This window comes from Crotalus tigris, unplaced genomic scaffold (assembly GCF_016545835.1).
Source record: "Crotalus tigris isolate CLP2741 ecotype Arizona unplaced genomic scaffold, ASM1654583v1 scf7180000017630.2799268, whole genome shotgun sequence".
Classification (NCBI taxonomy): domain Eukaryota; kingdom Metazoa; phylum Chordata; class Lepidosauria; order Squamata; family Viperidae; genus Crotalus; species Crotalus tigris.
The window spans coordinates 2084264-2111220 of NW_024096524.1; the positions used below are offsets into that span (position 1 = coordinate 2084264).

At 39.2% G+C, this 26957-nt stretch overlaps 1 protein-coding gene across 3 annotated transcripts in view; it reads right to left on the bottom strand.

The window, feature by feature from the left end:
- Nucleotides 1-10473, bottom strand: part of PTBP3 (polypyrimidine tract binding protein 3) — a 64025-nt gene extending 53552 nt beyond the window's left edge. The window contains exon 1 of one of the 3 annotated variants that reach the window (XM_039334415.1): nucleotides 10329-10473. Coding sequence is in view for 1 of the 3 variants with exons in the window: in XM_039334414.1 (XP_039190348.1) it covers nucleotides 10329-10336 (8 nt within the window). In the remaining 2 variants the exon portion in view is untranslated. The remainder of the gene's footprint in view (nucleotides 1-10328) is intronic. The other 2 variants (XM_039334414.1, XM_039334416.1) reach the window with 2 other exon arrangements.
- Between the last annotated feature and the right edge of the window lie 16484 nt (nucleotides 10474-26957).

Below are 26957 nucleotides of genomic sequence, written 5' to 3' on the forward strand. Positions count from 1 at the left end.
ATTAGGTGGCAGACCCATATTGAATATAGACAACTACTCAACTCACAAGTAACAAAAAAATACCAGGAAAATGGTGCCAACGTGGAAACCAGATCCTGTAATAAACCCAGATGTTTTGCTACCATAGGCCCCAATGAGTACCTTTGCATGCTTTTCCTCCAATATATTCCATCATATGCCAGTCGTGTCCCTCTGAATTCTACATTGGACAAATCATGAAATTGTTGTGCAAAATAATATCAGAGCATTTCAACCTTTCAAAACACTGGATGGCAAGCTTTGAAGAATCATTTTTGGATATATGGGACTTTAACAACACCATAAGGGAGAAGGGGCATTGTCTTACCTGAATGCCTTTTCTCAGCATGATGATGGATAATCCACGGATTGGATTTCCTGAAGTCCCTTCTACCCAATAGACTAAGTCTGAGAGTTAGCCACGCCTCCCGCTGGGCCGTGCTGCCCCAGTTCCGACGAAGGCAAAGCAGCGAAGTCCGACGTGTTGGTTCCCCTATCCCTGACACAGGACCTGACAGGCACCAAAGGGGTGGGAGTGGATTATCCATCATCATGTTGAGAAAAGGCATTCAGGTAAGACAACACCCCTTCTCCAGCATGAGGATGGATAATCCATGGATTGGGACATACCAAAGCCTACACTGTCCCTATGGGGGGGAAACAGTCAGGGCATGTGTCCCTCTGGATGGCACCACACGTTGTAGCACCCTCCGGCCAAAAGAGGCATCAGCGGAGGCAAATTTATCGATTGAAAAAGCAAAACCCGATACTATCTGAGAGAACCAATGCGTCCTGCTGGGTATAAGACTAAGTCGGAACTGGGGCAGCACGGCCCAGCGGGAGGCGTGGCTAACTCTCAGACTCAGTCTATTGGGTAGAAGGGACTTCAGGAAACCCAATCTTTGGATTATCCATCCTCATGCTGGAGAAATCGATGAACTCATGTACTTAAACGTGTTTTAGGCAAACTCAAAAGGTCTTAACAAAGTGGGTTTTTAGCACAATTTAACAATTGTTAATTGATGAAATATTTATAATCTGTCTCATGTGTAATGTGCATTTGAATAACCAACTTTTCTCTCCCCTTACCCCAATTCAAATCTGACATCAGTCTAGCCATTCCATGAATCTGATGAAGTGACTTGCCATTCATGAAATCTCATGCCTTTTGGCAAAGGCAAAAAAGACTGAGTAATTTTAAATTGTTACTGGGTTAACAAAGTCATATAGTAAGCAGAACAGTTTGTATTGGGGAGTAGTCCAAAACTGCAAGAAACACAAAATATATCAGTTCAGTTAATTCAGAAGGTCAGGTATAGCCTACATGGAAATTAATCAAAGTGTGTGTGGGGGGAAATTCCTCTGGATTTGTCTTCTGAATGAGGAATACCACCGCTCCAATTATTTAAATCGGTATACAAATATATTCACCACTTTGCTTATACTAACTAAATATTTAATTCTCTTTCACTCTAACATATCTCAAAGGTGAACCGAGAAGAATAAAACATGGAAACTTCAGTCCATGCAACACAGAAGCCTTTGGGAAAGGAGACACTGTAATATTTGTATTATGCTTATTCTTTTAAAGTTCATTTTGTCATTCAACATTTGCAGTATCCCATTTTCCTACATTTTATTAATGTCAATGGATTGTGGGTTTCTAAAAGTATCCACTAAATATAATTACATTTCTCAACAAATATTTACTATTTCACAGGAACCAGATGGCATGTTTTGGCCATCAAGGTTTAAAGAAATAATTTTAAACATTTTCATGAAACTCATAATTTTAAATACTTAGGAACTATTTCTACTACAGAGTCATTTTAATAGCATATGCATTCATATTCATACTATTACATTATTATAATGCAGATTTTACTATCCTGGAAAGTATCTGACATGCTGAACAGTTTCATCACGCCTAACTGTCATATTGGTTGGAGGGCTCCACTTTATATTGGAGGAATATATATTTCATGTACAACTATAGTACAGACTTGTCAGAACTTGCTTACTTAAGGCTTCATTTTCACAAATTTTAAAAACAGGCTACTCCTGTTCAGTAGACTTTCTTTAAAGATGGCTATAGCCATGGAATAAATTAGCCATCATTGCCAAAGGCTTTTTTCATAATTTAAAAAAAATCATATTGTTAGCCTTTTGAAACTCATCTTCTCACGAGATCTTTTTTTTTTTCCATGAGAAGTTGGAAGGTCTGACTGAAGTTTTTTAGTTTTAGTTTTTTTAGCGGAGCTTTTCGCCATTACTTCCTCCTGGCTCCGAAATGGCGGAAGGGGACCGGGCCTATCCCGCCCATCCTCTGTAGCATGATAGTCCAGCTCGAGAGGGGAGTGAAAGGGAAGGTCGCCGAGCAAGGAGTGGCCTGGCTGGGGGGGGAGCCTGAAGTAAGTGGATGTGAGGTGTGTGGGGCAGCGCCACCCCCTCCCCCAGCTGCCTTGCCTCACTGTGGCAGCAGTGGCGCAACATGCGCTCTCCTGCCCCATTGCAGCAGCGAGGTGGGACAGAGTGGACAGGGTCCTAACTAGGGCTTATTTTGGGGTTAGGGCTTATATTAGGCCCACCCCACAAAATCAGGGCAGGTCTTATTGCTGGGGTAGGTCTAATTTCCAGGGAAACACAGTATGTATGATTAATCTATTAACCTAAAATCGGTTCTGATATCCCTGTTTTATTAACCTGACAGCTTATTATTCTAAATAGGAAACCTTTGCAAATAATAATATTAAAGATTCTAACTACCAGCAAGAATGAATCCTTACATTTAAAGAGCACCTGTCATTTCAGACCCATCATGGCAGCACCTGTTAGTGGGCATACACTCACCTACTGCCCGCCAAGTCCCTCACCTTGTTGTGTCACTGCCACATCACCAGCCGTCCCATTAAAGTGAATGGGACTGTCGGTGAGTCAACAGCGGGTCAGAGGAAGAGCCACTGCGGGACAGAGATGACAGTTGCTCTTTAAAAATTATGATTTAAATCAAGATGATTTAAATCAAGCCTTTTTACTAGTAATTTAAATCATGATTTAAATTATGATTTAAATCAACTTGATTTAAATCAAATCCGCCGTGCTACCAAGTCTCATAATCATAGTTCTATAAAATTAAATATATCTGAATAATACACATAATCACATTAAAGTGATTATATTAGAGCAAACTATAGTTGTGAAAATGAAATGATATTTAAAGTATGTTATCATATTTAACATGCCAATATATTCAGTGGAATTTATTTTCAAACTAGCTGGCTAATTTAGTACACTACACATTTTGCAACATGGTTAGATTTACAATCAGGGTGGATTTGATTTAAATCAAGTCGATTTAAATCACGATTTAAATCACTAGTAAAAAGGCTTGATTTAAATAACTCGATTTAAATCATAATTTTTAAAGAGCAACTGTCATCTCTGACCCGCAGCAGCTCCTCCTCTGACCCACTGTTGACTCACCGACAGTCCCATTCACTTTAATGGGACGGCTGGTGATGCAGCAGTGACACAACAAGGTGAGGGACGTGGCGGGCAGCAGATGAGTGGATGCCCGCTAACAGGAACTGCCATGATGGATCTGAAATGACAGGTGCTCTTTAAATATAAGAACTCATTCTTGCTGGTAGTTAGAATCTTTAATATTATTTGCAAAGAAAATGAAAGTTTCCTATTTAGAATAATAAGCTGTCAGGTTAGTAAAACAGCAATATCAGATCCAATTTTAGGTTAATCACACATACTTGGAAAACTACTCAAATTCTTTTATTTAACTAAACACTTAGAGCCTGGTACATATGCATTTCTCTTCAAACAATCATACAGTTTGTAATGTACATAGATTTGCAAACAATGGGATAAAGGAATATTCCTGAGCTTTGTTTTATGATTTATCTCATAGTTACTGTGAAATTTTGTGAATGCATCAATCCAGTGCATGTTATCTCAGCGTGTAGAGCTTGGATTCATTGAATGAGTTTACCAAAAATGTAAACATTGCAGAATATACAGCTTCATGCTACATAACTAAGCTCCATTTCATCCTGAGTAAATTAAATTGTTAATGTATATTAAATAGAAAACTATATTTAAATTTTTACTCCAAAAGCATTTTATTAAACTAAATTTGATAATAAAAATATGATTTTTTAAAAAAAAATTAAAAAATCGTCAATTATTATCCACCCTGTTTGCAATCTTATAAGAAGCAACTGCATCCTCAAGCTGCTCATCTTTTCCACCCAGCTGCATTTGAGGAAGGCAAACTGCAAAACCTGTTTTTCCAGATCAGTTAGAATCAACTGACATTTTTGCCAGAATGACCTTCACAGGAATAATGCACTGAATCACTGTAAAACAGTGGTTCTCAACCTGTGGGTCGGGACCCCAATTGGGGTCGAACGACCATTTCACGGGGGTCGCCAAACAATGCAGTCCGCCATTTTTTCCCCCTTTTCCTTAGCTGTGCTACTCCCTTTTATTCTATTGGCTTTTGAAAGCCAATAGAATAGACTCTCTTGAATAGAGTCTAATTCTATTGGCTTTCAAAAGCCAATAGGAATTGTCCAGGCTGTCTCTGCCCTGCTGAGCCCGCCAAAAGTCCCATTCTGCAAACGGTGCTGCACCAGTTGAGTAGTCCTCGACTTACGACCGGTTGAGTAGTCCTTGACGGCATTAAAAAGGTTGAGAACCACTGCTGTAAATCAGTTTAAGAATTTTAAGAACTCATGCCTAGATTTGCTTGCTTTCAAACTCTTAGCATTTTTACTATTAGATTATAGGCTCAAGGCAAGGTTTGTCTCAAAAAAAAAACCACTGCATAGTATTTGAAAATACATTTGTATAAGTTTCAAATGGAAATACACTTTGGATTTATAAAAGAGATGAAGAGAAGAAAAGAAGGTGAAATATAAAATATACATTTGCCTGCAGTGCAGAAAGAAATTTCTAGCCCTGAAGTTAGCTTTCTATTGACTAAAATCAAAGGTAGGAGGTCATAAAATATCACTTTTAGGAAATTGTAATAAATATGCTGCTTATGTGGTGACACAGAGAATTGCACAAAAGAGCAAATAATGGAGCAATGAAATAGTAGGACAGGATGCTTGAATGAAATAACCCCAAAATGTTCAAAAGTTTCAAGGATTATGAATTGCTGCTTCAGTCAAGTGGAGCCTTATTGTCTTCTATTTCAAAGTTATCTGATAGCAGTGTTCCAGCTACATCACCTATGTCAGATGATGAAGTTTATCCTTCTAGCTGCAAACAGAAAATCCATCTTACAGAATAATATTGTAATGAAATTGTAGCACGAACTGTAATTCATAAAAAATACTAATTAATTTGATTATAGACCAACTCTCCAGATAGTTGAAAATGCAGATTTCAATGATAGGGTTCAGTCAATTCACCCAGCAGAGTATAATATTGTAGAATATAAATATCTAGTGAATAGTAGCTAACCTATATCTGGATGGCTAGAGCAATATCCACTGTGACATTGTCCTTGTCTATCAATCAAAGAACCAGCTTTTTTCTTACTGAAACAATCAGAAAATGCACATGTTGCTGAATATTTACAGAAAAGACTATCACAAACTCTCAAAGTAATTTTAAATATCTAATACAAAGTTTATTACAGAGAATATTGCCAGTGTATAAAAGATGAGAATACATTTAGAATTAGAAAACTAATATTCAGGCTAATGGAATATACTTGAGGTTATAGGTCACGTAAAAGGGAAAACTACATTCCAGAAGTTCTGCCTAACCAGTATTATTCAGCCATGGCAAAGAAATAAAATCCAAATGTTTTGGTTGTTCCAGGTTTTGGCCAAAATCCAGATGTTCCCAGTGATTTTATGGAATGGGTAGAACAAGGCTGTACACTGAAAACACACCTTCCTCGCCTGTCTACCCAATTTCCCAGCCTCTTCTTTTCCTGCCTCCCCTCAGACACCACTGATGTCCAATGCATTATTTATCAAATCTACCCAGTGCCTTCCCTTCTCTTTGCTACCAATTTATTGGTACTACCAATCTCCACACGAATGATTGCCAAAGAAACCCCTCAGTCTTGGCTTTTTCCTGCTCCCCCCGTCCAAAACAAACTCTTCTGCCTGCATCAGTTGCATTTTGATCTGCTTCCGGAAAAAAACAGTACAACACTATTTTATTCCTCATAACTGAAGCACACTTAAAATGGTTGGATCACAAGGCATCCCAAAACAGTTGTTCTATATACAGAACAATTCATGCCCAGAATGTTTTATGCATCCCTAGTTGTAGTGCTTATATTAGGCACCTCCTATATGGATATCAAAATGCTCTAGAAATAAAAGACAATATAGTATACATTGAAAAGAACTTCACAATAATCATTTTGCAGCAGCTGTTCAGAAGAGAGCACAGAGAACTTAATTTTCCCAGAAGATGCCCAATAGGACACATTAGTGGATTGCTTGAAATGCTATTACCAAAAACTGACCTAATCTAATGAAAATTTGTAAATGAATTTGTGAAGAACTGAGAATAAGAGCACTAAAATTCTTAACACAGATCAAATAAACTGAATATTTGATAACAATGCCAAAACCTATTTCTATAGCCTTGAATAGTACAAAGAAAACTATGTTTTATTTCAGATGGTGTGAAAGTTATGTAACCTTGAAAACATAAAAAGGAAATAAATGACAGTTTGTTAACTACATTACCCTCATTAAAACAATCCATGAAGTGTTCCATGTGCAGGCTAATCTATTCTGGCAAAAGTGTTTTGGAGAAAATGAAAAAGCTAACAATTGTAGCTATGTGATGGAAGGCTAATGGTCAAGCCACCACATAGGATGTGCAGAAGAGAAAGTGTCAAGTTACCTGGTGGTTAAAGGAGGGTAGGGAAAGGAAGACCTTGAGAATATCAGCAAATGGGCAAAGACAATGGCAGGGAGGAGGGGCAAGGTACACTAGTCTTATTCTATTCACTCAGTAAGATGCTTCCAGATTTTGTTTGGCCTAAAACAAAAAGCACCCAAAACATTCTGGGTTTACGTTTTACGAAACCCAAGCTTACCCAGCTAGGTTGACAGAACTTCTAAAACATATTGTGTCTGCTTCAGGTTTGAGATAAAGCATATTTTCTTTGAGTGAAAAAACTGAATTCAAGTTACATCAAATACAAATATTTTATAATTAATTGATTTAATTTGAATATAACATGTGAATTCCTTGAGAAGGAATTGCAAAGCACCTTGTGTCCTGTATATCCATAAAAATATCCTAAATCATACAAGAACCCTCCTCATTCAAATTTTAAAGCACATTCATAAAAGGAAAAGATTTAAAATCTATCTGCTCATCAGTCATATAGTTGAGGCTTTTATACCTTAGGATTTTCAGGAAATATTGGGACACAGTCTCAAATAGACTGTCAAAGTTCCAGCGTTAGTAAAATAAATATCTATTTTTCATAAATCATGTTTAATCATTATCAAAAAGTTCTATGAGGTCACTTATGGTTATTCCCCATTTTAGAATGAGCTACCTAAGCAAAACTAGTGCCATTTTATGCATTTCCTGCTTCAGGCCAATTCCTCTTTGCACGGACCACAGTATACCTATATATAAAGGCACAAGCAACATATTCTAATCCATTAGACAACCCTTCCCCAAGATAAAGCACTACACATTTACGCAGATCCTGAATATCCCAGCTTCCTTTGCTTTAAATGTATTATTTATTAGATTTAATATAACTTCCCTGTCAAGTAGCCTCTGGATGGCTCACAGAGCATAATAATTAAAACATGCATGCTATTATTTTTTTTGCCATATTAAATACATGGCAAGAAAATGCAAAAAAGGAAAAAAGCAAGGAAAGAAGTGTGGGCTAATCTTATTAGTGTTTTCTATTTCCTAAAGGAATGTTTATGTTAATATTAAACACAGTTGACAAAGGGGAATGTCACATTGCAAAAAACATTGGGAATCTTTTTAGAAATGAAATTCAACACGGTCGAATCATATAATTGATATATCTCCTTAAAATTTCCAAGATGGTATGTTATGTTCAGCTTCTCAGAATATGAAATACTACCTTTTTGCAATACAATGTTCAACATGTTCAATGGAAAAAAATGCAATAAAGGTAACCCAGGAATTTCAAACTGTTTATTTAAATTATAATAAAATCATATGTCTATCTCCTCGGAAATCTCATATTACATAATTAGTTTCTCAAGTAAAGTGTTTTAGCAATGCAGTCTTAAACAAAAAAGTAGTAATATGATACACAATATTCCTATATTCAGCAAGGCTTGAAAATAGATTTTCACATTTGTTTAGACTTAATGGTCACTACCAATAAATTAAATTCACAATTCATTATACTTAACATACTTCCCTGCTTAGATAAATTTGAAAAGAGGTTGTAGTATTACCGAATTAGAACGGATTAACTACAGAAATGCTTCTAATCCCATTTTCTTGCCAAAACTGTGACACCTCAGGCAAACAACGTTCAACTGAAATATTAGTGTGAAAATTAAGTTCAGAATAATAGAAATCCTATCTCAGAAAAAGGTCCCTAAATATATTGCTTATCAAAAACTACAGAACTTAAAACACATACTTCAATGAATTTTAAAAACAGTCAAAAACAGAGTGGAAGTTATTTTTTGGATGCTTTTATTACTAATTTATTGTCTTAACTGTTTTAGAATTGTCATGTCACAGGGAGTCACTTGGCCAAGATGAGGAGCTTTAGAAATGGAATAAATAAACAAAACACTGGAGTGTCAAGACAGCAGCACAAAGACCAAGGTACAAGCAGCTCTCTTTCAGCCATTATTTAAACATTTTATCAGCCCAAAGTACAAAAAACAAGGTCTAGTTTCATGGTGATGAGCGACTAGAGTGCCAATCAATTAGTTAACAGACTTCCTCAGTTCAAAAATCAAGATCACACTCGCAAGCTTTGTCGGTTGTCACTCATGGCAGGACAATATACTGCTATGGAAAGCTACTGTTTGCTTTCGGGGGAGGAAAAAAAAAAACACTTTAAAAGATTCGAGTTTTGCAGCCTTTTCTCGGGCCTGTCTGCCACCTTTAACTTGAGGCGGCGTTCTCGATTTCCTGGTTCTTATTCCTTCTCTGGCGGTTGGAAAGGCGTGACGCGCTTCGACAACAACTCTGCTCGCTCTCTCGGTGGGAACCTCCCATCCCCGATACCCACATTCGTCTGCTTCGCAAACTGCTCCCTCCCCACCGCTCCAACATTTCGTTTGCACCTCCGGGCCAAGCACACAACTCCGAAAACGATCCCACTGGCAACTCCTAGTACCGTAGCAAAACTAAAGTCGAAGCCACACCTGACAATCGGGGGGAGGAGGGGGGAGCGGAGAGGAAGGAGGAAGAAACCAGCGCACTCTTCGCCCTTTTATTGTCGCAACCGAAGAGGAAGGAGAAAGCGGGGTGGGGAGGAAAGAGAGAGAGATTGGCTCTTCCCCCCCCTCCCCCCACCCCCGGAGCTGGCTTTTCTCCTACGGAGACAAAGGCCACCGAGGGACCCAATTGCAAAATGCGCGAAAGAAGTTTGGGGCTGGGTTATGGGCGCCGGCCGGCTGGCCGGCCACACCTGAGGAAAGTTTAAGAGCGCGTCTGGTTTTGCCTCGCCCACATCAAAGGAGGAACCAACCAACCAACCAACAAAAAAAACCCGTGGAAACCCGGTTTCTTCCTCGCCTTCGCACGCCTACCGGGAAGTGGCAAACTCGGGATCGCTCCCCGGTTCGGTGGGCAAGAGAGGAAGGGAGAGGGAAGAAAACAAGAGCTTAGGAGGGGCGGTGGGGGACTTCATTCTCGACTCCCTAAGTCCTATTCCGGGTGAGAACGTCAAGGCCCCAAGCTTCCCTTTTCAGCCTCCCCCCCCCCGTTTTGGAGGAGTGGACGATGAGCACTGTAGTCCAAAGGATCCGAGGGCAGGGGAACGACACCCCCCTCCACTCCCCCTCATTTCGTTTTTTCTCGCCTAATTTGCTCCCTCGCCGTCTTCCCTCGCGTCTTACTCTGCCTGCCCCGCCGCTAGTCCCCCTCAAGCTGTGCGCGATGTTGGGCATCTCCGGAGCCTTAGTAGCCGCCGCCGCCGCCACCGAATGCAGGACGGCCACGAGAAACTGAAGGAGAGGGAGGGAGGGAGGGGTCCTTTCGTCTCCTCCTTCTCCTCAGCGAGCGAGCAAGCGAGCGGCGGGGAGAATTCGCCCGTCCGCAACGGCCGGGGCGAGGCAGGTACTCACCCATCCATGGCAAGACAGGAGGAAGGAAGCGGCGAGGGACGGGACAGGGTGAGGGGGAAGGGAAGGGAAAGGGAGCCGAACAGCCGCTCTCAGGAAGAAAACGAGAAAAAGGAGGGGCGGAAAAGGAGGCGGGGTTGCCGAAGACGCGCATGCGCGACAGATGTTCGACGCCCTGCTCGTCTCCGCCCTCTTCTTTCCCCGCCCCTCCGCCGGGCCTTCGGGATCAGCGCGACCGCGTTGGGGGGAGGAAAGAGGGAGGGAGGGAGAGCACGCAAGAAAGGTGCGCGGCTGGCTTTGCCGGCCGCTGGCGACTATGCTCGGACGGCCTTGCGAAGCGTGCCTTGTGCACGTGACTGAACGTGCCCGAGAATGTGAAGAAAAATGCAAGAAGATGCGCGCGGCTGCCTGGGAGGTCGCTTTGCCTGAGCGCTTCGGAGGCAGCAACAACAGGCGGCAACCACAGCAGCGGGAGGGGGGAGTGACGGGGGGGGTGGGGTGCGATCTAAGGGCATTGCTTTTTTCCCCTCTGGGCGTTGGATTTTGAGAATAGATAGATCGACAGACAGTTAGATAGATAGCAGACGGCAAAAAAAAAAAAAAAAAAGAATCCTCAGCAAAGAGGACAGTAATGTACACTACAAGAAAACACATTCTTCTGAATTCTGTCGCAACATTTATCTTGAAAGTTTTTCCACTGTTGCACTTATTTTCAGATTGAGTAAATTTTTAAAATGTGTTTTAAATTAAAATATGTGTAAGCAATTTTCACATTTTTGTGTGCTTCCAAATCTTGACCGCTCACAGTATAACTACGCATTGGAATATGTTAAAAATACAGTATTTTTTGGTCTGCTACTAAAATGCAACAGAATTTTAAAGAAAAGAAAACTTCAAAGCACAGTATTTTCTTATAATTATAATACACAACAATCACTGTTTAAAAAGACATCCAAGTTGTGACAATTTGCAAGTCTTGAAAAGTCCTCTGCAAAAGCTGAGTCTTTAGATCAGTGGTTCTCAACCTTCCTAATGCTGTGACCCTTTAATACAGTTCCTCATGTTGTGACCCCCAACCATAAAATTATTTTTGTTGCTACTTCGTAACTGTAATTTTGCTACCCTGATATGCAGGGTGTATTTTCATTGTTACGAATTGAACATAATTAAAGCATAGTGATTAATCACAAAAAATATAGCAATGCTCACTGGAGAAGCTTATTCTTCCTTGCTCAAAAATGTTGGGAGGGAGGGAAGGGGAAGGAAGGAAGATTGAAGGGGAAAGGAAGGAGATTGAAGGGGGAAGGAGAGATTGAAGGGGAAGGGATGGAGATGGAAGGAAGGAAGATTGAAGGGGAAAGGAAGGAGATTGAAGGGGGAAGGAGAGATTGAAGGGGAAGGGATGGAGATGGAAGGAAGGAAGATTGAAGGGGAAAGGAAGGAGATTGAAGGGAAGGAAGGAAGGAAGGAAGGAAGGAAGAAGGAAGGAAGGAAGGAAAGATTAAAGGGGAAGGGAAGGAGATGGATGGATGGAAGGAAGGAAGGAAGGATTGATCTTTGGAGAGTCGTGTTTTTCCAGATGATGATGAACTGCAACTCCCAGCATTCCCCACTCTTCCACAGTGCTTTTTAGGGCTGCTGGGGATGGTAGTCCAGTAAGATCTGGAGACACACACAGATGCCCTAGCAGGGAAAATTGGTTGGGTAATTACTGCTGCTTTACTTGGAGGCATTCTGCAGCTCCTGAAGATCACTTTAACCAATTTTCCCTGGTTCAGCAAAGGCAACAAGTCATAAAACAAGCAACAGGTACTGGTAATAAAATGGCCCAAATTGTCCCTTCCAGCGCAGATGAAAAGAACAAGGGAAAGGGAAATCACATCTGCCTTTGACCAACAGGAGGAGAAGCAGTAGGAAAAGCGTGGTGTTTCAGCCTGGGCACACAGCCTTGCCTGCAGGTGCTGCCAAGGACGCACAAGCAGCTCCGCACAATTGCCCGGGGAGGGGGAGGCTCTGGCGGAGAGCCAAGCACCGGCACCTCCAGGGCCTCGGAAGCCACGCAGAGGATCTGCGCACCTTGGAGCCGCCAGCCCCCCTCTCACACCCACCAACCTGGAGCCCCCCATCCTCATCCCAGCACCTCTTGCCCTCTCCCAGCTGCCCCCCGGGACCTGCCCGCTCCTTCAGCCTCCTGAGCACCATCGCAGCGGCGGGGTCGTGGGAGCCCCTTTCCATGCTGCGCAGCCCTTCACCGCCATGACCCTTCCCCGACTCGTTACATGCGAGAGGGGCGCAGCTGAAGCGCCAGCTCCCGCTCAGAAGGCGCCGCTTCTCCCCTCCCGGCTTGGCCGGCTGGCCTCCAACGCACATGCGGGCATCGCCACCTCCTCACCCTCTTGCCCGCCACCTGGCCGCTTCCGAGGCCCGGAGCCCGGCGAGCCAGGAAGGAGCTGCTCCTGCACGCCAGCCCCAGGGCCGCGACGGGCACCAGAGGGCCGAGGCGGCTTCCGACGGCAAGGGAGGTGGGCCGGGTGGCGTGGGGGAGGCTCCAGTGCGGCAGGAGGGTGGCCGGGAGCAGAGCGCGGCCGGGCAACCAGGAGGCATGGGTTTAACTTATTTTATCCCATCCTGATTTCAACAGCCTCTAGGCCAGGGGTGTCAAACTCACAATGTCACATGACATGTCACGATGTATTGCAACTTTTTTTTCCATTGCTGGCAATGGGGTGGGTGCGGTTTCACTATGACGCATCTGGCCCGTGGGCCGGCAGTTTGATACCCCTGCTCTAGGCACTCAGACAGCTCTTTGGCTGGGCCCAGAGTGGTAGTTTAAAAAAAAGTATCAGCATATTGATGGTATCACTCCCTGAACTCCAGATGACCTATCCCAACAACTGAACTCAGGGCACAAAAAGACCTGCCGAGGGCACACCACAAATAGCTGACCTCTCCTCCCCCAGTACCAGAGATTGGAATTGCTCTAGTTAGGAACAAGACAGGGTCCCCTATCCCCAACTTTCATAGGTAATCCAGAAGGATACCATGGTTAAGAACTGCAGAAGCATACAGTCCCTCTATCAAGGTCCCCAACAAAATTCAGCTAGAAAAATTGATGCTGTTCCTGCATTATGCCTGGGCCTAAACCATGTCTGAAGGGGGCCCAAATGCTTCCACTAGAGAACTCTGAATCATTTTAATTACATTTTCCATACAATACCTTAAGTTATAGTTTGTGAGAGACAGAAATTGAGTTTGCGTATCATGCTAGATAACAAAACCATGGTTTATGACAATGGCTATTAAATTATAAAATTACAGAGTTAGATCCATAGGTTACTATGTTACGATCGCTGAAATATGATCTTCTAAAATGTAACAGAATCTTAATTTTCATAATTAAGATAAAATAATATAAATATATTAAATATATATAAATGATAACATAATAAATAAAGGTATGATAAAATGATAAAATAACTAAAATGAGAGCCCAGTTTAGTGTAATAGTTAAGGAGCTGACCTAGAAATCAGGAGACCATGAGTTTTAGTCCTGCTTGAGATGAAAAGCAGCCTGGTGACTGGTTGGGCCAGTTTTTCTTCCTCAGCCCAGCTCACCCTGGAGGGTTGTTGGAGAAAATAGAAAGTGGAAAAAGTATTAGTATGTTCATCACCATGAGTTCTATATGAAAAAGGCAAGATAAAAATCTGAAAAAATAAAAAAGCAGTCATTCTCAAGTTCGGTCAAGAGTTTAAATGTATGTACTGTTTTGACGGGCAAACAGTGACATTATGTGTGTAGTATGACTATTCAGTTTGATAATGTAGTCAAATACTTAGCAGGGAAATAGCTCTAATGAAAAGAAGGACTAGGGATGACATGATAGCAGTGTTCCAATATTTGAGCGGTCGTCACGAAGAGGAGGTCAACCTATTTTCCAAAGCACCAGAAGGCAAGACAAGCAACAATGGATGGAAATTAAATGATGGAAGGAGAGAAACAACCTAGAACAATTAACCAGTGGAACAGCTTGCCTTCAGAAGTTGTGGGTGCTCCATCACTGGAACTTTTAAGAAAAGACTGAACAGCCACTTGTCTGAAATGATACAGGGTCTGCTGCTTGAGCAGGGGGGTGGAATAGAAGACCTCCAAGGTCCCTTCCAACTCTGTTATTCTGTTAAAACATTTTCATCTGAATGCTATATTGGCTGGAAATTCTAGAAGAACAATAGCAAGACATTTCAGCTGTGTTGCTTATATGCTTTGATAAGATATAATACCAGTGGTTTGCAAACCATCCTGTCCTGGTTTATACAACAGTTTTTTTATTTGCTTATGAGATTTTTTTTTTTACACTATCTTAATCTCATTGGACACTTATATGTAAACAAGCATATAGCTTAGTCTTTGACTTATGAACAGTTGCTTAGTAACTGTTCAAAGTTATGACAGACTCCCCCCCCAAACGTACTTATGACCTAATTTGAAATTCTAATAGCTGCCACCCATCTCCTGATTCAAAGTTCTGATGGCTGCCACCTCCCCCCCCCAAAAAAATGTGATTGTACTTCAGGCACTTGGCAACCAGCCCTCATTTATGGCCATTTGAGTATCCTGTGATCACATGACCAAGATTTATGAGGCTTTTTTGCCAGAACCTGGCCTTTACTTCCAATTTCTGTCAAAAGCAGCCTGCTGAATACAATGGCTTCACATAACAATCATGGTGTTTGCTAACAACCATGGTGATTCTCTTAACGACTGCCACAAAAATGTTGTAAAATTGAGGTTGGTCACATGATATCCCGCTTAATGACTGGCACATTTTACCATAATTCTGGTTGTAAGCTGAGGATTATTTGTAAACTATAATTTCCTATATTGTGAGAACCTAACCAATGAAGATATTGTATTTGAAAGCCTGCTGAAAAGTCTTTGAAGCTTTGTACAAGAATGCGGTTTAATAAAAAGATTCAAATGAACTAAATATTGAGATAAGTTGAGAAGTTTCTATGTTGTCATAAATAATACTGTCTATTTTTGCTTGCCTTGTCTCCATGAGATCGCTCTGCTTGTTTTTCAAATGCACGGGGAAGAGAATGCATAAGGATTTGCATAACCACATGTGAAAGAGCTATGCCAGGCTGAAATAAATGAATACAAAGACAAAAGAGAGCATCAGTTTTTAAAATATTTTTTAAAAATATTCTAACAATTTAGTTACAAATTCTATACTTGGTTTGGTTTTGGGTCAAACAGTAAACATTGATTAATTGATTGGTTGATTGATTGATCATGCTTGCATTTTTCATGTTTGAATACTACTCCAATAAAAAATTACTCCTGGCTCTAGGTATTCTTGGGGGGGGGAGTGAATAAAGGGGCAAGTGATGTGATGATGGTCTCATGTGATGTCATCATGTGTGCACTGTCACTTTTATACCATTTTGGCTAGATGCTCAGTCTATCCTGACATTTACACAGACTTTTAGAATGGACTCACACACTGAACTCAGTTGTAACATTGTTTATGAGAATCTAGGCATTGCAATTTACAATACATACCGTAGTTTATGCTTTAGTGTTACGAATCCATTGTTGGATTATGCCCCCAAAAAATCACAATTAAACCTAGATTAATGTGTGTAAATGATCTGCCTGTGAAAGAGTAGCACAAATGATGGATTAAGAATCCTGTGAAATCTGTAGGATTCTTGAATCGACCATGAATAGAATTGTTGCAAGATCCAACAATTATTGAAATGGCCGGAAACCTGATATGTGAAAAGATTTCAAATGCATGGTGGTGTTGAGAATCAATCTGTAGTCACATAACTTTTTGTCCTTTCCCCCATAAAGATAACCTTACTGAATGTGAACATGGAGCCATGCATTTCTGAAATACTGTGAGAGACTAAATGAATATGGATATAGTCATCAATGTCATGGTTGTTTCAAAGGTGCTTTTTCAAAAGGCAACTGGACTTTCTTTGTTTTTCCTTGAAGATGTTTCGTTTCTCAGCCAAGTAGCTTCTTCGGAACTGAACTGAAGAAGCTACTTGGATAAGAAGCAAAACGTCTTCAAGGAAAAACAAAGTTCAGTTGCCTTTTGAAAAGAACATTTGAAAGAAGAAAGACTGTGTACAAGAGAATCCCATGGGCACTTAATTGCAGGTAGATGTCTGCCTTAGATCAAGAAAACAGAAGGGAGATAGGAGCTTCAGTCTGAAACTATTTTAGTTGTTGAAGCTGCCAGTTCTGTTTGTTTTGATAAGAGATGCCTAAGCTTTTATGTAAGAGAGAAAGAATGGGGCCTTGAATTTCTTCTATCCCATAAATATATTAGTATAGAATGTTTCCCACAAGATTGCTTAGTTTTCAGAATGGCCAGCCTTTTTAGGGTTCTAAAAATCTGAATCATATTTCTTTAGTTTTCTTTTTTAATTGCAGTCATGCTTTAGTACTCAGAATATTTGCTGGCATAGTTATTTTTTATATCAGTGGGCGATAAATGTCCAACGAAGCAATCATAACTGTGGTTCACGCATCATGCTAAACCAGGATTTGTTTTAAATAATGGTTTGTTAAACCATCAATACATGAGCCAATGTAGGCTTGATTATAAGGCATGTACACAGTTACAGCAATAGCTATAAATATATGGCAATCATTTTTAAATTGTTTTTGATTTGCACCTGTGGAACGGGAAGAATACAAAGCAAGGCATAAATTCATGTGCACAAACAAACCAGGTATTCAGACTGAGGGTTTTAGCATCATCAGATGGGCAATATTCTTAATCTTTTCAAACTATGGCACATCAAGGACATTCTGAACAACAAACACTCAAACGAAGGAAGTAGCTATGTATGCAGTTATCTACTTTCCTCTTCCCATGTTTAAAAGCATAAACAAACCTGCTGACATCTTGCTAAATAAAACATGGAAGCAGAGGTGCTTAGAGGTAATAGTGCTTGACCAAAAATTGTTTATGCTTTTTCAAATGGGATCAGTTCAACAATAACAGTAGTATAAAGAGAAACATAAGACATTTTAGAGATTAAAAATACTAATGCTTAAACTAGTAATCAGGGAATGCAACACCAGTCTTTGAATGGAATATCGGAGTGCGCTGCAAAAGCAAGCAAATTTTAAAAATAGGGAAAATAAGGTAGATTTTTTTTGGGGGGGGGTCAAACTCAACTACAGTGACTATATGAATATATTTGACCTTTTTTGTCTAAATATTTTTGTTAGGTTTATTATTATTACCTCCTAATTTGCAGCCCTGGGATTCTTTGGCTGTTTCCCATCCAACCATTAACCGTGGTCAACATTTTGTTAGCTTTTTCAGTTCAGTAAAAAGTGAGTGGGGAATACAAAATTAATTAATAATATTACTGTATTATAAATTAATTAGACTGTTAAATATCGACCTACCCAATTTCTTACCATATTCACACTCAGCATTGGTTATCATACTGTTTTCCAAAAGCAGATAAATAAAAACTGAGAATGAAAGCATACTCTATCAGAACAAAATGAGGACTGTGTAGATACAGAAACAAAATTAGGCACACTGTGGAATGTGAATTTGACTTATTTCATTTTATACTTATGAATATTTGTAAATGCATGGCTTCCACTTTGCATCTTTTCTGTTACAATATTTATGTTAATATTCTGTAATTGTTGTTGCACATATGCCCCTACAACCCAACTTTATACATATTAAAAGAGGTTTGTTTTTTTTACAAAGATAAAATAAAACAGGGAATTAGAAAACAAACATTTGCTTTCTTTACCTGGAATGGGATAATCTGGAAAAGGACCTAAGCTGGTAGAACTATCTAGCTAATTATCTGTGCCCAGTGCTTTTTTTTGAAGAAAAAAAAAGGTGCCGGAACTCACACATGTTGTACAACCCGCCTTGCCTAGCCTACAAGGCTCCATCCAAAATAGGTGCCAGAACTCTGTTCTGGGCGTTCTATGACAAAAACAAAAAAAAAGCTCTGTCTGTGTCCATTATCAGGCTGTAAATTCCAAATCAGAGCTTCAAAATTATTAGAACATAGGATTAAACTGCTGTGATGGACTATACTAGCATAATTTCCCTTTAGAAGTTTCCTCAGGAATGTGTAAATCTGCATTTGTATTTCCTAATCTAAAACCTTTGATGTCATTATGAGCATTCCATGAAAACTCACAGTAGCAAGAGGTGGAGAAGCAATTGGTAGCTTTTTGTAGTTGCTCTTCTGGAGGCCCTTTCTAGTAAAAAAAACAGGCTTTTGACATTAGCACACTAGAAAAAGAAATGTACTTCATCTCTGTATCTTTAAAAAATCTCCCTTAGAAGTTTAGCAAATAGACCTCAGAATTTTTTTTTAAAAAAAAAACAGGGCACATATGTTTCTTATTAAGGCTAAATTTAAAATCTGACTTAAAATAATGTGGAGAATATTTCTATATTTGGTATATAAAAAGAAGTTGTCAATGCTCTCCAGCAAAGAAGCCAGATTAACTGTTATTTCCTTTTGGTATTTACTGTAGAGCTGTAGCTATAAAAAAGTACTTACTATGTAAGAGACTATTGAGAAATATGTCCCATGAATTCAGTGGAGTTTTCTGTCAGAGAAATCCCAACAGTTGGGAATAATCAAAGAGAGAAAAGCTAGGAAATAATTACCCATGGATGAAGTAGATAGGCAGATAGATCAAATTTGCATAAAGTCCTGGTATTTCAGAAAGCAGACATGATAATACTGTCATTATTCAGAGAGAAGCAGGGAATTTATTTTTTTATAAATATATTTATTTATTCCTTCATTATAATTTGCAACTCAGCAGTTTCACAGGGCAGTTTGCTCCTTTAAGTATCTGTATTTAAAGAGCAGAGGGAAATTGATAATTGCATTTTTATATGGCCCATTCAGAACCAAAGTAATTCAAGAGTGTAAAATGCAAATAATTTTTGCAAATTATGTTTGATGATTAATAGTTATGCATATGTACAATTATACATATTTTATACTGGCTTCAGTGCTCTCAGAAATGCTGACTGAAGTCCAGACTTTTGGAAGATTCACCCAACTAACATTTGGGAAAAATTAGATGGGAAAAGCCAGGCACTTTTCTCTCTAGAACAAAGCAATATGAAAGGGAGCATTTCAAGAACAAATATACTATTGGAAGTAGAAGAAATTGGTTGTTTAGACTAGATTTGGCATTTCTATCCACCTACTGAGTCCTCTGAATGAACATGGGATAGGCAGCTGCTGCCTTTTGCAGTTGACTGATGGCAACTTTGTCAATGCAAATGGTTTTCAAGTGATACTCCAATTGTTTTGGGATTGCATCTAAGGTGCCTATTACTATTGTTACTATCCTTGCTTTCTACTAGAAAAGTAGTACCAATAGTAATAGGCACCTTAGATGCAATCCCAAAACATCTGGAGCATCATTTGATCTAGTTCTATTTCTATTTTCAGTCCAGGTCACCGGACGGCCGCTTATCTGGAATGGTAGAGTCTTCTGCTTCAGCAGAGGGTTGGACTAGAACAGGGATCACCAACCTTTTTGGCTTTGTGGACCAGCAGGGGGGAAGGAGTGATGGTTCAGTGTGCATGGCAGGGCAGGCAAGCCCATGCAGCTCCATTTGTACGAGCAGCGGGCATGTGCACCCACCACTAGCACAGAGCACACATGCAAATGGATGACATGTGCTCACCCACAGCTTATGTGAGTGGGGATGCATGCGCTTGTGCACGCTCTCACCTGCCATTTCCGCAGCCTGGTTCTGAAAGGCTCAAGACCCGGTAGTGAGCTGCAGCCCGGGGGTTGAGGACCCCTGGACTAGAAGACCTCCAAGGTCCCTTCCAACTCTTGTTATTCTGCTGTCTCCAGATTCTGCCATATCCACTATGCAGACTTTTTTGTCTTTCTTATTGACAGTTGTTCCAACATATTATTTATAAGAAAATACCATTATATTTTCCCCAGTGGGTACCAAAAAAATTTAGCATGGGGCAGAGAGGACTTTAATTTCTGCAGTGCAAGGGAATGAACACAGAGCCAATACAACATTGTTTAGCTTTATAGCCCTGTACATGAGAATATTTGGCTGTCCTTGTCAGATGCCTCTGATTTACATTATGTATGTTAATCTGCTAAAATATGACAAATATATGCAATATGTGTGTTTGCAAAGAAGGAGGACATGTTAAAGCTGTAATTCGCAATGCTAATTTAAGAGTTTTCTTCATTAAGCTGACATAGAACAGCTGGTCTAGAATATTTAAATGAAGCATAGAAAGAAAAAAATCCTGAGTTCCTGCTGTACAGAATTATAGTATTTAACCGAAAACAAAAAAGCACCCCTAACCCAAAATTATCTGTGCAAATGGTTAATTTCCAACTGTTTTAATCATTTACAATTAACTATAAGAGGATAGGCTAATGTGAGATGTTGCATTAAGTACATAATTTACGCAAGGTGTATATCACTCAGATCTACGAGTACTTGTCACTTTTAAAAATGCATCTTGTCAGCCTCACATTTGGTATGGAAGAGTTGGCAGGAAAGAATTAGCATGCAAACAAGTAAGTGAGCAAGCAATAGAGGTTGCTTAGCCTGCTCTTTATTTTCCCACCCACTTTTCCCTTTAGCCCTCTATGCTTATTATTATTCAATTTATCTCATAAAATGTATAGGAATCACTAGGGATTTGCAAAACTCTGAGTTGTTTTTCTGATCGTGGTATGGTTTATAATGAGATAAAGTGCAGGTAATATAATAATGTGATTTTAAAGTTGACCCAACACAAACTGAAGATGTTTTTAGTCACTAATGCCATGATCTGCAGAAGAAAATAATATGTAAGCATTCAAAAGCAGCATTTTCCAGCTATTAGACAAAACCATGTGTCCATTAAACATTTATTCACTCTTTACATCTATTTCAAAATTTATTAAGATGAAAACTGTCTAGTTTTACTGTCTTGTTTTCCAGCTCCCAAGGAGTCTACAGGTCTAAGTTAGCAATCAGTTTACATATTGTAAAACAAAACCTGTGCATTATTTTTTTCTTAATTCTTGAAGCCTCTGTGTGAGGTAAAAATATTTCAGCACCTAATACAGGGGTGTCAAACTGCCAGCCTGCGGGCCAGACACATCACGTGGAAGCCGCGCCCACCCCATTGCCAGCAATGGCAAAATCGGCCCGATACGTTGCGCGATGTCATGTGACTTCGCGAGTTTGACATGCCTGATCTAATACATTAAAGCCTAAATTAAATATCTGCAATCTACATGACTTCCATCCTTTGACTTCATACAAATGAAAATTTAATAATTTGAAAGCCAGCTGTTTTACCTCTTTCTATTCCCCCATACTTGGTTTATAATCTTGAGACCAGGAAAACTCAAAAGCTTACTCTGTATTTTATGAACTAATGAGCCAAATAAAGAGATTTTTCTATATGGATTCCTAATATTTAAATCCATGGGCAAAACATTTTCCCATTTGACCATTAATTTATCTGTTGCAGCCTTGGAAAAATAGTTAAAATGCTATATTTAGCTTGATTCTATTTTCTTTTAATATGGATCATTTTCTTTATTCAAAAAATTTCCTCTGAAGGAACAATATACAGGTAGCCCTCGACTTACGACCACAGTTGAACTCAAAATTTTGTTGAGGCATTCGTTAAGTGAGCTTTGCCCCATTTTGTAACCTTTCTTGCCACAGTTGTTAAGTTAGTAACACAGTTGTTAAGTGAACCTGGCTTCCCCATTGACTTTGCTTATCAGAAAGTGATCACATGACCCCTGGACGCCGCAATCGTCATAAATATGAACAAGCTAATTAGATATATGGTAGAACCCTAATAAACATTCAGTTCTATTAAGGAGAATTTGAAGAGCATGCCTGTACAATTATTTACAATTCTTTTAATAAAACATCCTCTGCTAGGGTTTACTACGCTATGCATACGTCTATAGATTATTTTTTATGCTATATGTATGGAAAGCCTGTCGGCATCCTAATGCTGTTGTACACTACTCCAAATACTATTGTTCCTAAGCAAGAATGGGCAATAGAGGAACCCATTATATATAGTAGCAGAACATTGAAAATAATGGTCCCTTGCTGACATTTATCAATGATTAAGAAGTCCTTGTCTTTTACCTTATTTTTACACATTTTAAATTCATTAATTTCAAAAATTTTCGTTAGAGGAACAGCAATTTCCTTCTATTTCTTATTACCTGAACTAAATTTAAAAGTTCCTTACATCCCTAATGGCTTCCAGTAACAAAGACATGCAGTAAGATGAATATAGATTAGGAACTGATGGAAAGCTCTGCTTTTTTTCTACTACACTGATTCAGGCCCTACGCCCTTTTGCACTGAGCTGCCACAATTCCTTCGGCTACATTGCTCCTTCATTCTTCTGTATAATCCAATCCACAGGCCATAATCTTCCTGAGAGGAAAAAATAACTTGCAATTGTTAATTTTAATATTGTTATATAACTCTAAAAGGAATATGTATATTTTTATCTTCTGAGGTAGTTATGGTTTACAGTAATACTTTTTGGAACATGCCCATTTCACACAAAAAAAATGAAAAATCGAATATTTACTTTATGTGTTTTAAATATGGTTATCTGTGCTTTTGCCACCAAAGGGTCAAATGTGATTGACTGAAACTTACATTTGTTCATTTTTTTTCTTTAAAAAACAAATAAACATCAAAACAATGCCCAGGAAGTCAAATAGACTCTAAACTGAATTAAATAAAATGAAAAAGAAAAGAAGCTAAAAACAAATCATTTTAAAACAGTTTTAAGATTCCTGAAGCTGCAAGTGTTTCAAACCAAAGCATAAGGTTGTGTTTAGAGTTTCAGTTTTCCATTGAGGGAATAATAATCCTTAGTCAATCATCGCATTACTATCCTGTCAGCAAACCAGAGCCTTAGAATTTCTCATTTCACAATTCAAAATTCCTATGAAAAGCCTTACCTTCCTATTAAGCTCTGTTCCTCTTTTTTGTAAACTGGAACCCAACAACCATTGTTTCAGTAGTGTGGTAATCTTCCTCCTCTTGAATTGCACTCCATAACAGCAAACTATTATGCCAACAGTGGTTTTGTCCATGTATTTATTTAAACTGAGAGATGAACAAGATTTTAGAAAGTGAGCCACATTTCAGTTTCACACCTGTTCGTTTTCTTAAAAGATCCCATTCTCAGAGCCCAATGTCTATGGAGATTCTTAGTCATCCAGGTCATAGTTATCCCATAGTTATCTTGGATGAGAAGCGAAACGTCTTCAAAGAAAAACAAGAAAAGTCCAGTTGCCTCGTGGAAAAGCATCTTTAGGATCTCAGAGCCCAAGTTATGTCATTTGCAATATGTGATACTATTAAAATGAAAATTTATATAGTTTGTTCAGATCAATTTAGTTTGCACCCCATGAAAAAGCACTTACCTTTTCAAAATATAAATGCCAATAACTATTCTCATATAAAGAGCATAACATTTGTCTTTACTTTCTGACTTAGTAAAGGCCTAGAATTTCAGTTAAGGCAAAATACAACTATGAAAGTAACCTCTTTTTGCAAACAGCCATTGACTCTTGTCTCAAACAGAGTGTTCTATTTTTAAATACTGTATATTTCTATAACAGTAACAATTATATGTTCCTCTGTTTGTGTGCATTTGCATGTATTCCTTGCACCACCATTTTCTTTTTGTGTTTTTTTTTTAAGACCGTAAGGTAGGAAATTATTTTGCTTTTTACTGATCTATAAACTGTTCTGCAAACCATTCTGGCCATATAAGCAATATATACATTTAAAATAAATAACTTTGAAACCAATTTCCATTACTGGAGTACAAAGAAAATCTGGATCTATTTTTTAAAAATTAAAATTGAATAATTATCTCTGATGAAAGTTGTTCCCAATTTGATGCATATGACCTAAATGTTTACTGTTAAATATTATTTTATTTATTCACGTATTATCAGATTTATAAATTCATAAATTGCCTCACCCCAGAGGTCTCCTATTCAAGTAGGGGGTTGGATCATTAGAAGACTCCGAGGTCCCTTCCCAACTCTATTATTCTATGTTCTAAAGGATTAGATATTGTAAATGAGGTTACAATACAAATGCAATAGAATACAAAATAAACAAAAGCAGTATCATAGTATTGCAGATCTTAACTTTAGCTGTTTACTCTCCAAAGGCTTTCCAGAACAGCTTGGCCATAACTATTATCTGTAAAGCCATAAAGAGGGGAGGTGATTGTTGCCTTGAAGCATAAGACAGCAGTCAAGAATACCTGACTGTACGCCCCTCTCATTTATCTTCCTGAGATACCTCTTAATAGGAGGGGGCTTTCAGCTGCTCCCTAGTCACCCAGGATGGAGGGGCAAAATATCCTTGGGACAGGCAAAGATGATATATTATCTATCTAGAGATAAAAGAATAAGTAAGATATCCAGAAACTGGGCCATATAAGACTTCCAAGATGTTGCCAAATATATTTGTTTGCTTTTGTTGTATTCTGATAACTTTAGCAGATATTACTAAGATTATTGATAGTGATGCAACCAGGATTCTACTGGGACATTTTCTCTTTGCAACAGCAATAGCACTTAGACTTATATACCAGTCCATAGTGCTTTACAGCAGTTTCTGAGCTGTTTACCATGTCAGCACATTGTCCCAGTAGTCGACCTCAGAAGGATAAAAGGCTGAGTCAACCTTGAGCCCATCAGGATCAAACTCCAGGCTATGGGCAGAGTTACCCTGAAATACTGCATTCTAATCACTATGCCACCAGGGATCTAATGACCATTACCAAATATTCCAGTCCCAGCTTTGAGGGTGACTGAATGATTGGGACTGCTAATTATTCATTAGGATTTTGTTACATACAGGATATTTTGAGGTGTCCTAAAAATTTAACATGGCTACAAATTTTAAACAAGCCTTTGTGACAAACAATAAAGCATCTCTGAGTTGCAGTTAGGGAAACATGCAGTGAAATACAAGCAGAGTTCCCAAATTGCATAATTGTGCAACAACATCAGAACTACCCAATCAGATTGCTATGCCTCAATTAATATTTCCCTACTGGATGCTGAAGTGGTAAAGCAAAGCTAGAAGGAAAAATCAATAATCTTGCCTCTATGATCAGAATACCCACAAATAAGGATACTATGATCCAGAAGGGAGACAGGAAAGCAGTTGATGATGCAGACATAGTTTTGGGCAAACAGAAGTGTGTAGTGCTTAACTCAATATTGGAGAAAAGGTTTTAATCTTCTTCCTTTATCTCTTCTTTCTCCTTGTGCCTTAATTTGCAAGCCTGATAGCTGGGTCCTCTCTTTTTGTTAATGATATAAAAGCTTCAGAATATGTCTGAGAAGGGGAATAAAATTATAATCATTGATGAAAATATTATTTGGAAATGTGTATGATATGCCAATTAAAGATGTTTTAAATAACATTATGTACAAAAAGACCAAATCAAGAAAAAGTTTATTATATTGTGAGCATATATTGTGGTTTCTCCCTAGTAACTTTGAAAGTCAAGTGGCCCCATCATCATATTCTTCAGCAAATCATTTCTTGCCAAGTAGAATGTTGTGGTTAAGATATAAGATAAATTAAGATAACCTTTATTGTCATTTTTATACTGTGGGCACAATGGCATACATCAAAAATGAAATTTAGTTGCCCACTCTCAAAGTGAAACACATACATGGCACACACCTAAACATACTATGAACAACATATGTATAGACCACATCCCTACATATACGTAGGGACTAGAATGTGGGTCTTCTTCAGCCATGGAAACTTAGTGGAAAGGTGACTTTGGGCCATCAACGTTGTGGGAAGAACAAAACAAAGCAATGATTTACTAAATAAGCCATCCCTTGCATACCATGGAAAAGCCTAAATCATGAATTACGAAGTCCAATAGCTAGGATTACAACCTTAAGCCAAAACTTGAAAAGATGATTCCCCCCAGCTTAGCTACTAAGTCTTTCACCTATTATTGTGAAAGGGTTTTTTTTTTTTTACTAGTAACAAGGTAATCGTTTGCCCTTTCACCTTTTTCTTTCAAATGGGAGGCCAAGTCCTACCCTTGGCAAATCCAATAAGGAGTTTAGGTCTCCCTTATCCGCGATAAAATGCATTGCCTTTTTACGAATAAAGTTAGTAAACGACACGTGACTTCAAATTCTTTTGTTTCACAAATGTCTTACAAAATATCTTGATGAGATTCTCTCTTGGTGAAAAAAAAAAAAGGGACAGAAGATCTGAGAAAACCAGCGTACGAAGACAATCTTCCCGCCCATTCTTCGGCCGACCTTCCCAACCCAGCCGTAAAAACGAAAAGGCGAGGTACCCCCCCCCCTTCCTCCCAAATCGCTTCACTGAATCACGTGGCTCGGACAGGCTGCGTTTCTGAGCTTTGAATGAGCGGTTGCTAAGGACGCGCAGAATGAGAGACTGAGTCAATGACGTCAGAGCGGGTTCCCCTGGGCGGAGTCAGGCAAGTGAAGCCTGGCGAAGGGCGGGGCTCACAGGAGGCTTCTCTTTCCCGCGTGGC